The 14,905-nt window shown below is 37.1% G+C and overlaps 1 protein-coding gene across 2 annotated transcripts in view; it reads right to left on the bottom strand.

Moving 5' to 3' along the window:
• COL24A1 (collagen type XXIV alpha 1 chain) overlaps positions 1–14,905 on the bottom strand; it is a 117,481-nt gene that overhangs the window by 56,152 nt on the left and 46,424 nt on the right. For both annotated transcript variants that reach the window (XM_079313296.1, XM_079313297.1), the window contains 4 exons: positions 13,646–13,699; positions 7,268–7,321; positions 3,402–3,455; positions 2,635–2,679 (listed from right to left, as the gene is read on the bottom strand). In XM_079313296.1, the coding sequence (XP_079169422.1) occupies positions 2,635–2,679; positions 3,402–3,455; positions 7,268–7,321; positions 13,646–13,699 (207 nt within the window). The remainder of the gene's footprint in view (positions 1–2,634; positions 2,680–3,401; positions 3,456–7,267; positions 7,322–13,645; positions 13,700–14,905) is intronic.

Genomic DNA, 14,905 nt, shown 5'->3' with positions numbered 1-14,905 from the left:
TGAGATAAATCTAAATAAGCAGTGGAACACCCTCACTTTTGCCTCCAGTTGTTTTAGACACATGGAAATTCTTTTTGGAGCTGGGACTGAGAACCCCTGTGCAGGGTCATACTCACTTCTGTTCCAGCAGAAGATGATCTATTTTAATGGCAGCATTGGTCAGGTGGGTCCCAGGGGATTTTTGGTCTCTTTCATGTTTTTTAAGGCAAATGTTAGAAACAAGGGCAGGGGAGGGAGGAGGGAGAAAAATTAGGTGAAATTTTATGGCTGCCAGCTTGGCACATGCCTAAACCTGAACTAGAGATTGGATATTTTGACCTGAAATTGTAAAAGAGATGAGGAATCCAGAAGAACTAGAAACCTGCTCCATTATTTTTCCATGAGAATAATGAAAGGTTTACAATATATCATCTACAAGTATATTGTACCTACTTCAGACAAGCCCCAGAAAATGAAGGTAACAGCGGCTGAAAAGAGGAATAACCTATTTAACCATGTCCACAAATAAGTTTGTGGAGCAGGAAGCAAAGTTGTAGTGAGATAAAAACAAGCAAGACTTTCAGATAGAACTTCTAGATATTAGAAAGAAGGTCTGTAAACCAGGCAAACAATTGAAGCAGGTTGATGGGGAGAGTGAAGAAATCCCACTCCTGGAGGTGCAGAACACAAGTTAACCACATCTGCCAGCTCAAGACAGAGCTGGGAGCTGGGGGTGCCTTGGGACAAGCATGGCCTGGCCACTCCTTCAGGCCACTCTCAGGGACCTCCTCTGCCCCAGATTTAATTAGTGAGTGACAACACAGTTGTGAGTGTTTGCTTTTAAATGCAACATTCACTTTTTAAAGCTCCTTTCGTGGAAAATGGGAGCAAATCAAATGAACAGCAAACTGCAGTCAAGGAAGTATAATTTAAACTGACAGATGTGTTCAGCAGCTTATTGACTCAGTCCTGCTACCAGGTGAGATTTAATGTCAGGGCTGTGACTCTCACTGATGCAATCACAGTGTGTGTTACACACAAAGCACCAAGGAGGAGCAGAGATGGGAGCAGAGTGCAGAACAGCAGCCCAAAGCAGCTGTGCAGGAGCTGGGAAACAGCTGGAGCCAAGAGGACACACAAAACCCAGGCAGGAGCCTGAGGGACCCCGGACAAGGAGGAAAAGCAGGCTGAGCTGCCCATCAAGCAAAATTCCCTTTTCCCCTATCTCTCATTTCAGGAGGGGCCAAGCCAGCAGGCCACTAAAAATGTCTGGAGGCTGCAAGCCTGGGGCTCATTCAGATGCACAAACTGTGATCTCAACAACTCACAGTGAGAAACCAGAGAGCTGTAAGACATGCCAATGGTGTGCACATTCCCACTGAGACAAATAAAAACCGAAATAATTTAGGTCAAATTGACCCAAAATAGATAAAAATTATTTCAGTTTGCTAGGTTACACAGAAATGTTTCCTCTTGGTCACTTTGACACCAGCTGCTGGTGGCCTGTGCATGCCCAGTGACGTGGAGGATGTGAAGGTGTCTCATTGCCCATGAGTCACCCACTGCAGCATCTTCTTTTCCAATTGCCACAGCTCAGCATGGGAGCTGCTGTCCAGCCATGAAGCCCTGCCCAAGGAGGAGACACAAAGGATGATGCAGCCAAAATAAAAATTTCCATGAGGCTCTCAGCAGAAGTTCAGATTAAACTCAATATTGAACTAAGTTACAGAGTGTTTTGAAATTCTGTTTAAAATTTTATATATTTTCCTCAGCTGAAGAACAAAGAGACTTTTGTGGGAGGGTTTTGTGTTTGGTTTTATGCTTTGGTATGGGTTTGTTTGTCTTAACACCTAATCAATGTGGCAAATAAATATTTTAATATAATTTTTAACAGAAAGCAAATTCCCATCTTTGACTAGCTACTGAACAGAAACAGTGACATAGACATATATCCACTCTAAAAGAAGAAAATAGTGGGAAAGACTCTCAAGCTTGTGCAAGAAATGGGAAGTCATCCAGAATGAAAGCCAAGTCAGTGATTACCACACATAATCAAATCATGTAAAGGCAGAAGATCAAATTGCATTCAATGAACATACAGACATTCCTGTAATCCCCAGTATCCATTTTAGCACTGAAAGTTTCTAAAAATAAACTTCAACTTCACTGAAATACTCTCAGACAATAGTATATTTTTATAACTTACAAAAAAGTTGGATGATAGTTTTAAACTCCCATCTTTTAAAACATGTCTGCATAAACAGCACTGGGACATTCCAGCTTCATTGTTTTCAGTAACTATATCTGCCAGGTTTCTGGTAGATTTCTTAAAGCATATATCCTTTATACTTCTCCCTCTGAGCTGAGTAGGTTCTTCCCTGATGAAATATTTTGATATATCAGCTGGTTTAGTCCCTAGGAAGTGCATGGCAGTTTCATTTGTCTCAGGGGAGCACTAGATTTTGTGCACTATAGCAGTGATTTCCTTTCAAATCCTTTGTATGGAAAATCATTTCCATAAAAACCTTTTCCATATAACACACATCCATTCAGGAGATGCCATTTTAGCACAGTCACTTCTCTCAGTAAACTCACATTTCAAAGCAGTATTCCTACTGAAAAACAGCCTGCCATAACAAAATTACTTATACTTACTCTTGGGCCAACTCCTCCAATTGGTCCAGCTGGTCCTACTTCTCCCTAAAGGAAATCAAAATTCAATCATCTTGATGACAAGTCTAGCTTTAAAAAAGAAATTCTGCAGATAACAGTTTGCATTTATTATTTCATCTTAAATTTCTTGTGTTTGTCTTAGTTCAAGTCTGATAGAAACAGCTGGGAACAGACCATTTTACCAGTGTTAGTTTTACTCACTCAATATCTGTCATAGAAGCCCATCATTTAGCTACTTAGAAGTCTAGAGGTCTGTCTTCAGAATCACAGTCATTTTAATTCATAATTTACTTTATAATTAATTATGTTAATTATTTTTAGCATGCAAGATAGAAGCTTTTATTTTTATGATGATGAATTAAGAATGCTTGATGAATCTATAAGATGAAGAACTGCCTTTCTCCCCTTTCAGTCATTAGGGATCTAAGAGTTTGCTTAAGAGTATCTAGGACATTGTAATTAAATTGGTATATGACTTTATTTCCATTCTGCTAACCCCCTTCCCTCCCATCTCCTCAGTTTAATTAAAAAAAACCACATCCAGCTCTGGACATACATCATGAGATGCCACTGAAATTAAAATAAGCCACATAATGGATGTACAGCCCACAAAGCTGCTAAAAATTCTTTAAAACACTTGCCAAAATGCAAAAGAAACTTCAGATTTTGCATGACAACACCATACACACTTAGCCATTGTTATCTAACCCTCTTAACAATCTCTTAATTGGATAATTTTTTCATCTTACCTCAACTCCTTTGGGACCCTGTGGCCCTGGAAGCCCTCGGTCACCCAGAGCTCCCTAAACATCCAAACAAACACAGGGAGAATTTACATCAACTCACAATCATGCTGCTCTAGTTTCTCTCCTCTTACAAACCTGGACTAAAACCCAAACCTGAGGTAGCACACCTGATCTCTTACCACTGTTCATAGTATTTCCCATGGAAAGCCAGGCCAAGATGCAGAATAATCATACATAAAAACTTGTACATAGATTTAGCTGAACCATGATCCTTTTTATGTTTTGAGAAGGAAATAAGAAAATATTTGAACATGATAGAACAATTTGTCTCTCTTTGAAGAGGTAAAATACACTACCATATTAAGATTAGAGCATCATCAATGTGCAGATCTTGTATTAGGGTAGTCTTTTGAATAAAATGTGTTGACAATATTGCAATGGAAAAAAACCACAAAGTGAATTTAGATCACTAGCTTGTCCAAAACTAGTTGTGATTTTTCAGCCCTTACTTTTCTATTAGGATTATGATTAGCTACCCAGAGATAAAGCACCTTAAGCTCTGCCAGCTCAGAGTTTTCATGACTACTCACACCAACATTTTCTCATTGGCGCAACTGGTTACTCTGACAGCAAAGCTCATTAGGAGATAAGGATTTCAGGGCAATGTAACTGCCCAGAGGAGATGGCAGCAGCACTGCTGCTGTGCACACCCTGTGCACTTCCCTGAATCCAGAAAAAAGTTCCAGACTGTAAACTGAATATTAATACTAAATGACATTTCCATCTTCTCCTTGGGGTTTCAGACAAAAACAGAAAATGAAGGGAGTCATTCCACATGTGCCAAAGTGTCTGGGAAAAAAACAGGAGTCAGCAAATGGGGTATCCTGTATTTCACATATATAACTTCCTACTTGACTACCCCTTCCAGAAGAGGTGAAACTCCTAATAATCACTTTATTAAAAAGTGTTATACAAACAAACATAAGTTAACAGGGGAAGGAAGCTCTTGGCTTCTTCCATGGTACAGCACACACTGCTGGAAAAAACTACAGTGGTAGTCAGCATATCCTGACCATCTTTTCCTCTCAGTTTTCTTGGTAGGTGAGAATAAATACTTGCAAAGGATAGCACAGGGAACAAACCAAGTTATTTCAAAACTTCTTAAAAACATTCTTATTCCTTTTTAAAAAATGTGTGTGTTTTGTTATTTTTTTTAATAAGTGGTGGATCAAGATCAAAGACCTTCTAAAATATTGTTTCCAAGCTGAGTAATGTTCTGTAGACAAAATTACATAATAAACCCTTTGAAAATTGACTTAGATCAGATTTGCTGATTATTTCACTAATTTGGGGGAAAATTTAAAATCCAGAACTTCTACTGGCATTTAGAGACAGCTGATCACACTCAATAGAGCTTAAACTTCCAAGAAGTTGGATTTATCCCACACCAACTGCTAAAAAATAAAGTTTACCCTGCTTTCTTGGCTTTTACAATTGGTATTGCTTCTGAGGAAGCATAAACAAAAACATGAAGAAAATAGCAGCATACTGAGAACAGTTTTCTAAAAATAAAAGCTGGAGGAAAATTTTAGACCTGCAGTCAACTCAAGACAACTGGGAATTCCAAAAGCCAAACATTTCCAAAGTTCTGCAGACCTTCTCCCTCAGTACTGGGAGCAGTATAAGAGTTTTTCCAGTTTGGCAATTCCTTTTTTCAAGTGTAAGCCATCAGTTCTCCCTGACTAGGGCAGGCTGCCTAAACCTTTTGTCTCCAATACCAAATGTGCTGGAGACCACCAAATCTGGTTCAGTTGTGTAATTTCTGTAACAAAGGAACATGGAGTCTCAAACTTTGTAGTCCACCCCTTAATAACTTTTTTCTTTTGATTCTGTGAAAAGGCAACAAAACAGTAATGTGTATACTAAATATCAACAGAATTCTAACAAAAACTCCTCGGATATAAAGTGCAAGAATAGGATCTCACTGAAGAAACTGAGCAGCAGGATCAGATCTGTTATGTCATTCATGTACAACCTCGGACAATTACATCTGAACTGCACTTCAAGAATTGCTGCATTTCTCTTCTGGCATTTTCCTTAGACTCTAAACAGAGTCTTTCATCACCACAGGGTTTGTGGTTTTTTTGAACACCCTGTTAAATCAGAAACACAAGAGCAACTGCTGCTGCAATGGTTGGAGAAACTTGTACAAGGCTGCAAACATGCATACAAACAAGTTAGCAATAAATCAGAACTGAAGGTGGACACCCTCTAGAAACACATTTCAAGTTCTCCTCAGTTTGCCCCATCAGATAAGTAGCTCTCAGCCTTCCCAGCCAATTCATATCTATTCTGGTAAAAAGCTCTTGACATGGTTGAATGATAAGAGACACAGAAAATATTGGCAATGGCTTCAGCAAATGGATTATTTGAGAGGGTCTTGACAATGATCCCCTTTGGCATGAGGTATTGGTACAATCTTCCTGGTACAAATAAAACCATATCTTTAAACTATGTACTGCTCCCCATCCTATGTTTTCTTGAGTAGTCTGCTAGAGAATTTTACAACTCTGTTGATAGAAAATGTAATTTACATGCCTGTTTATTTGTAGACAAGCTGTATAATTTGTTCTTGGACAAATTATATTATTGGTCTTGCACAGGTCTTCTGCCCTATCAGTTTCTGCCCTCTGGTTCACTTAAAGGCCAAAAAATGCCTTCATTTTGGTCTAATAAACAAACTGTATCTGAAAATAAAGCCATTCAAGCATTACTTCTGCCTCTAGTCTCACTTGATTGAGTCCTTCTGGAATAAACATGCCCAGTAATGTACTACAGAGATAAAGCCTTCTCATGCTTTGAGCAGTGCCATTAATGAGACATCTTGCCTCATGTGTTCTACAGTTTCACTTACTTTCTAACTGCATTATTGTGCTTTTATTTCAGGGAGATATGGCAATGTCTTTGGTCTAACTTTATAACGGGATTTATTGTTTTAGTCCTTGCATGAATCAATCTGAAACAACTGAAGGGGAATGAATTAGCAAAAAATGTATTTTTTAGATAATCTAAAGATCCTCAACTTTGTTTCATACACAGATTTCTTCTGCCACACTTGTGTCTATTTACCACAGAAAATGCAATGTAAGAATAGTCCCAAGGGTGATGTGTGAGAAACTCCACTGGTAGTTGATCTTTAGATATTATTCAATCATTTTCCTCTGGGTTAATTTCTGAGTCACCTGCACTTTTTGTATTGGTCTCTACCATTTCCAATTCAACAAAAATTTCCTGTATCTGCTTTTATTCAAAGCTTCATTGAAAACTCTATCCATGTGAATTATTGCCTAAGTTTGGTCTAAAATCTTAGCCTTTTTTACTAAAGAGCAAAAACTAAATCATTCTGGTACAGTTTTGTAGATAGATATAACAATAAAGGATAAAATTTATTATTTTATCCATAATTTAATCTGGTGCATAAATTTTGGACGTTTACCATATCTTCAACTACTATTTCTTTTAAAAATTGTTAATAACAACCTTTAGTGCAGGTGGAACCCGAATAACACAAAGATCTGCATACATTTGGCATACCTTCTATTAAAATACAGGTGAAATAAATGCTCCTTTCTAGTTAAATTGCATTTTCTCAAACTTATTTTGCCATTACACACTACCACCTAACACAGTAATTATTCTCAGAACTGTGTGGAGCATTAAACATTTAAATAACTTCCTAATATAAATACCTGAGGCAAAGTACCTGCATTCTGACAGCAAGATTATCTTCTCATAATGCCAGTGTATCTCCCAGAGCCTTTTCCTCAGAGATTATTGCTATTTACTGGTAGGTTTTCATATAATCTTACCTTAGGACCTTCAGGGCCATTTAACCCAGGTACACCAATGTCTCCTGGAAAACCCTAAAGAAATCATACAGACAAATAATTTGCAGAGTAGGAATGTTTTCAATGCACTTGTTTTGATTCTGTTCATTCATTTAATAAACCCGAGTCACAGAGACAAGAAATAAATTTGTTCTACCATCCCAAAAAATGTCAAAATCCATTATGTTTCCTTGAAAGGACTTGGATAAATTACAGCTTTTAGGCAGTTTTTGTTAAACTCGATTTAGCAGATGTCAGCATGGATTTAATTTCTCTTAGAATATGATTTTTTATCCACTAAGCAATGTTTGAAATTAAGCCATTGAACTGCTTTGGAGACACCAAAAAATCACCACAAAGTAGCCAGCACCAGGTCCTGCACTTATGAATTCAACTGCTCTTTAAATAAAGTTTAAAGGCAGCTGAAGCCCTTTAATCCATGGCTACAGGTTAAGGATGAGATCACTGCAAGATTAAGGAAAAGGTAAAGAACTTTTGCTTCCAAACCAGCAGGAGATGATCAAGGTCAGGCTGGCACTACCTGAAGCTCACCAGCATGCAGCATTGCTCAGAATAGGCTTTTGTGGAAGAGATTCTAGCACAGGTCAAGCTGTTAGCAAAGAAATAATAAATATGCACAAAAAAAGGAATAAACTAAAATTATCCCTGGGAACCATCTGGCCAGGAGGCAATGAGTTGGGACACCATAAGGAGACCTCAGTGTCACAGGAATTCAGCTACAGTTGGATTTATAAGAAATGCTTATATTTAAAGGAAAAATAATGGTGCAGCTATCCTTTATGCAATACAGTAGTGAGTTAAATATCATAAATATCCAGAGAGGATACATGATCTTTACATTTGTAGGATAAATAAAGCATTGGTAATCGACCCTTTCATTAGCACACTGCTCATTCAGTCCCCTCCATTTGATTTTGCTTTTTAATAAACTTTCACATTTCATTCAAGTTTGGCCATCTGAAAATTGCAAAACTTCCACTTCCTCTGAGTAAAATAATTATTACTACATCTAAGCAAAGTCATGGTCTAACACTAGGAAAAACAAGTTTCCTTCTTCATTAAAAGAAAATCATTACAGATTAAAATGAATGCATACTTTTTCCAATAATGGAAACAAAAAGCACATATACAGAACAGTTGTTTTTAAATCAGGTTTAGCACTTGGATGCTAATGAGTCCAAAAGAAAACCACTAAAGAGTAAAAATGATCTGAATTTTCCAAAGATGGGAACAGCTCTAACACTCAGCATTTCAGAATACATCTCAGTGGTTTCCCTTTTTTTGGCCATAAAGCAGCAATTGTAAGCAGAGCTGTGTAACAATTCCAGCATGCCTCTAGGTGGCACAGAGAATATTATTCACATGTCACCAGGACCCTGAGACTCACACCTGAAACACTCACTGGCACCACCCTCATTTCTATGCTGTTCAAAAGAGGAGGTGTTTTTTTAAAACCCTGGCCACCACTATCTACTGAAATACATTGAAGAGCAAAGTCAATTCCTCAGAATTTTTTAGCTTGTCCTTTCTTAATTTTAAATTTACTTATTTATAGACCTTAAGTGGTTACCAAGGGGAGAGTTCTTTAATATATCTGTAAATCTTTATGTTTCTAATGTGTGAACAAGTGCTAAATGCTGACACACATATTTCCTCTTGGCAATGAACATTCCAGGAAGCAATCTGCCTAGAAGAATGTTAATTTAGAAAGATTCTAATGCTTTTATGAATGAAGATATCTACTTTATTTATTTATTTATTTATTTCTAGATGAAATTCAGTAAGGACCATGAGATGTAGGTGTGGACAAGTGTTACAGACAGAACAAATATGGAAATTTGAAATCTTTTCATGTCAGACAAAGGCTTAGGATACAAGAGTGTTAATGGCCTGAGAACTAAACAATGCATTTAAAAATTTAAAATCCTCAATTTTTCTATCTTTTCTGTGAAGATGGATTAAGACTTTTCTTCTTGAGTACAACCATGGAGAAAAGGCAGATGGTATGGAAGTATTAGAACACTGCTTCTAAGACTTTCTCACTTTAAGAGTCCACGACACAAATGCAATAATCCAGGACACAAACAGCCACTTCAAATAATTCCAGAAAAAGAATGAACTCTTGAAGGAAGGAGCTCTGGAAACACCTCAGCAGTGGTGTTTGCCATTCAGATTCCTTGTAGTGAAGTGGGATACATCTCTAGCAATACCTAAATCTCCATGAGTTATTCAGCAGCCAGCTCCCTGGGAAGTTACTCCAGATTAAAATTTCATTATTCTTCCATAAGTGAAAAGCCAGGAGTTTAATGTATAGTTTCCAGCTGTAATGTAGTTTTCAGCAGAGACTATTCAAAACAATAGCAGCCCTATCAAGACTTATTCTAGGGAAATGCAGAGTCTTAATTTCCATCAGCCAGAAGCCCAGCAGCTGGTAGGATACAAATTATTTTCAAAACCTTGCTACAGAAGTGGTCTTTTGCCAGCAAAGCACTTTAGAATCCACTTCATTTAATCAAAAGAAATGTGGCATCAGCAAAACCTGAAGTGCCAACAATTTTAACAGAAATGTGCTTTAACCTTGCTGTGGAAGAATTGTTTTTTGTAGTGAGCACTTAAATATAAAATTAACATATTTTTTACTCTCATCTATATAATGTTTAATTTTTTTTAAAAAAGCAGAGACGACCAATTGTTACTATACTAGGGCATGTCTCAGCATCCCATAGATAAGCACTCTGCCAAAGATTTTGCTTTTTTTGTTTTTCTGTGTGGCTGCTAATATGGAAACAGAATATCAGAAATATTGAGGTATGACACTCCATTTGCAGAATTAAACTGTTTTCACATGACTTTTGCCATCATTTCTGGCCACCCATCCTCATGCCCTTGGTGGAAGTCTCCATGCAGGGAACATGTCCCCAGTAGTTCCTTCAGTTCCAGGTTTCCCTGCTCCAACAGGAGTTCATTCAACCCCAGGCTACAATTCATCTCAATGAGAATTTAGAATAAATTTTCAAGAACAAGACTGACTGGATGTAGCTACTGAACTTCAACAAGACACCTTATTAGAGATTAATTACTAATTTTTATAATCAAATCACAAAAGAAAGGTGTTGACAAAAAACTACAATTCTCCAGTGCTTATTATTCTTCTGAAAGGATGTGTTATCCAGAACTTTGGGAAAAGACCAGATGAAAAGTCTGTGCAAAGCCAAGTAGAAGTATAGGCAATTCTACAACAAAAGCAGTTCCTCAGATATATGACAGAACATGCAATTAATTCAGCCTTTAATTTAGCTTTATTTCTATATTTCCTACAAATCATTTGCATGCACATTATTTGATGCAATAGTGAAACAGAAGGCTGTGTCATCACTGCACACCTGGCACTGTTTCAAACACTCAAAAAAATGTGATAATGCACATGAAACATGCACTAAAAATAAAGTTTTTGTTAAATGAACACCTCAAAGCAGTCCCTGATTCATTTACAAAGTATGTGCCTTTTTGACTCTTTACTGTTATTTGAATATTTCCTTTTCTTTTGTAAAGCTACTGCCTTGAGCATGAAACACACCAGCTGAATCCCATACAAGCACCTTCCTGCAGGAATAAGTAATGACTTCAGATCAAAATACTGCACAGATGAAAAATGTTCCATTGAAGATAATGACTAATTCTCTCTGCTTCTGAGGAAGCCTATTTATAACACTCTAAAGACACATCTGAAGGGAACTATCACCTTCATTTGGGGGGGATAATTAAATGCAATTCCTAGAGCAAAATTTAAAATATTCTGAATTCATGTGGAAGCCTGTTAAAGGCTTGTCTAATTTCATTTACATTAAGAATCAACACTCCATACTTCATTGTGCACAGTAAACAGAGACACTGGGTTAAAACACTCAGATCAGCACTTTCCAGATGTCATACTAATAAAACAAAGCTCTACAGAAATTTTATACTTTGGGGATTCATTTTCAGATGCATGACAAAGCAGCACAATGTGTCAGGTGATGGAGAATACAGCCCATGAAGTGCTCAGTGAGTATATCCAGTGAGTATATCCATATCACTGGGTTCACCCAGTGAGCAGCAGGCATTCAGGCTCTGCAGAAACACACCAGGATACAATCTGGCTTGACTCTGCTCGACTCCTGCACTGAAAAAATCACTTGGCAGCCAAGCCTTGTCTGGCCACCCAGAGAGCCAGAGCTCTGTCCCTGCCTCTGGCACTCCAGCCACCAGCTCTGCAGGGCTCAAATGAACCCTGGCTGCAGGGCACGGCTCATCTCAGCCCTGACAGCTGCAGAGGGAAGATTTAGGATGCAATTCCCTGGTGATCTGCATTCAAACCCACAACACCCCGTGAGGATGATCAGTCTGCCTGCCTGCCCCCACTGCTGTGTGCAGAGATATTGCAGACTTCAGCTGCTCTGGTGCCAGAGTTACAGCAGTGTACATGGGGAGAAAATCGAGGATGGAACCACTAGTTCTTTACACTGGAAATGAAACACTTAAATGTGTAACTGGAAAGATGAAAGGAACCCCAGTTTATTTCACATGTACTCAAAACAAATGGGAACAGGGCACATTTATAAATCCCACTGTCTTAAGTGTTGAATGAAAGAAGAGAGAAATAGCTGGAGGCAGAGTCTGAGAGTTCTGCCACTGGGCAGACACAGCCTTGTTCCTTCTGCTCACAGAAAAGTCCAACAAATCCCTATATATGTTTGGTTTTGGGGTTTTATAAAATAAATTTTCTCATAGAAGGTATGTGATATGGATTGTCACAGCTATGACAAATTCAAAGTACTCTCCTTGTAGGACACTAATTCACTACATTTCTCAATTTCCAGAAACATCAAAGAAACATTTAGTATATGATATAATGCATGTTTCCTACATGGGGTCACAGGAAGTCTGACCATTCAGATAATGAAACAGGAACAAGAAAACCTGTTTGACCTGCTAGCTGTCTGGGTTTGGAAGAAGAGACATGGTCAGACATATGACAGCAGGCTTTTCTTATGGAAAAATCTACATTATTTGCTCATACTTCATATATTCAGTTGTGCCTAAATACCTTCTGGCAATAACTAATAGCTTATTTTTATAAGACAATGTAACAAGAGGGCAACATACACTCTTCAGTTTTGAGCAGCTTATTTTAAATTCCTTTTATTATAGAACTTCTAGTATCTTCAATTTGTCCAAAATCCCAGTATGCTGCTATCCTACATCCCTTCTGTTTCTATTTTGCCATATGGTGACCATATTTTCATGAAGTTAAAAGGTGGAAAAAGCTCTTGTACTTTATTTGGACCTATCCTGCATGACTGAAGTTAAGAGAAACATTGCTTTGTAGTTTTAAACCTGCTGTTTTGCAGACAATTACTCCAAAAATGTACCTGGTCACTCAAGTTTTAAAATAGCTACAATGCTATGTTCCAATGAGTTCCCTCAGCAAGGATTTTTGCCTAATAAGAAAGGTAGGAACATAGAGCCTTGCTTTGAGGAGATATGCTCATGTAAAGGCAGAAAAAAAGATCTTAGCTAGTATATGTCTTCCATTCATTTTTTTTTAAATGAAAACCCCCAAACAAACAAAGAAACCCCACCACAAACCAAACAAAACCCAAAATACATCCATTGCAGGAGGCTGATTAGAAAGAACAATAGAAAATTTCTGCTTTCATCTCTCCAGAAAATACGTGTGTCTGTATAAACATGTATTTCTTGTACAGACCACAGCATTTTTCCTTAAAGCCTGTGGTATAAATGCAAAAAAAGCACCAAAATGGCACAATTTGGAGACTGACAGTTTCTATGTAGACTTCCATAGCACTAAGGAGTTTCTAAGAAACTTCACTTCTAGATTCAACTGCTTGACAATGTTTCCCAGGTAACTGCTGTTTATTCTTTGTGTTTCTTGCAAGTGATAAATATGTAACCAGGCCTGGAAAATAGAAAATCACATTTATAAACATGTTTCAGTATTTACAAATGGAAATATTCCTGAGAAATCACTGGAGTCTCATTCCAGGTGTATCCCATAACAACAGGACTCAAAAGACAGCAAATCCTAATCACATAAGCAAATGAAGAACTACTTGGTATTCAAAGATCCTGTACATAAATATTTTGCAGAAAAAAATTATGAGCTGGAATATTTTGTAGTTTATGAAGAAGAATGAATTCATCAAATATGACAGAATAAAAAGATTTTCCTAATTCAACTAAGAAAACAATCTTTTATGAAACAAACCCATTTATTTACCTATTATTTTCATAATTTAGAGCTGATATTCAATTTACTGCTATCAAGCAATTTCTTACCTCAGGTCCCTGAGGACCTAATGGTCCATGGGGTCCAGGTTCTCCAATTTTCCCCTTGAAAAAAATCCAAACAGTTAAGATTTCTGATGATAATTTATTTTTAACAATAGATGGTTATGAAGATTTTACAAACATTTATTAACAAAAAGGCCAACAGAAATGTTGAGATCGCTTTTTCACTAAATAGCAAATTTTATACCTGCCTTGCTTTGGCCACTATTAAAACCAGTTCTTCATATCTCTTTGAATTCACACACAAAAAAAATTCAGATTAGTTTAGGACAGAAAATTGGGAGATTTGGGAGGAACCATATAAAAACTCCTTTAAATATATAGCTGTTTTAACAATAAAAACTACATGTTATTTAAATGTCCAGAAATTAACTGTGACAGATATTGGTTTACACACCTACTTATGTACTTTAAGTATCCAATCATAGCCAAAGAAGTGTAATTTTTGTGGTTAATAACAATAAAATTAGGTCCTATCCACATGGTAACTCTGTTATATACAAATTTCAACCCATCTACAAAGGGCCAAAATATTTCTCTAAGTTATATCTGTTCTTACACATTTTCACAAGCTTTCTGCCACCATAAAGTGGTGAGAAAAATTAAGGTCTGATCTGGGAAACTTTCTCTAATTTTTAACACGAGTGACTTCATTGGAAATCTATTCTACAAAGTTAAATAACACTGGCAGGACTGAGGTCTCATAGCTTAATTTAACAAAGTCACAATGTTGGTCACATTTAGTTTATGCTTAAAATCCACAACTCTCTCAGGAATAGGCTGATTCACATGCTTATTTCAAATGAAAATTCTTGTACCTTTAAAAGCAAAAAATATGATTTTTCCCATCTAAGCTTAAGCAAATTTGCATAAATTTATTGCAGGGTTAGTGTTCACATTATAAATTCTATGGGGCAAGGAAAGTGTTTGTTATTGAATTTTAGGGCTCATGACATTCATGAGGTCTAAGTAGGTTTACCAGTTATTGGCTTGATTGCACATAGGAAAATTGACACTGGAGTGAGTATTGGCAGCTTTTAATTATATATTGAAAATAGACAGATATTAGCACTAAAAGCAGGTAAGGAAAAGCCAGGTAACCCTGTGCAGTATGGATTATCTTCCTCAACATTTAAAAACCCAGCAGAAGGGGCAGAAGTGCACAGATTCCTTCAAAGTCAGTAAATACAGTAATTCCTGACTACTCCCATCCCTGTGAGAAATGGCTGGCTGTTAATAATGAGATCT

The sequence above is a fragment of the Erithacus rubecula genome, assembly GCF_903797595.1.
Source record: "Erithacus rubecula genome assembly, chromosome: 10".
Lineage (NCBI taxonomy): Eukaryota > Metazoa > Chordata > Aves > Passeriformes > Muscicapidae > Erithacus > Erithacus rubecula.
This window is presented reverse-complemented; position numbering and strand designations above follow the sequence as displayed.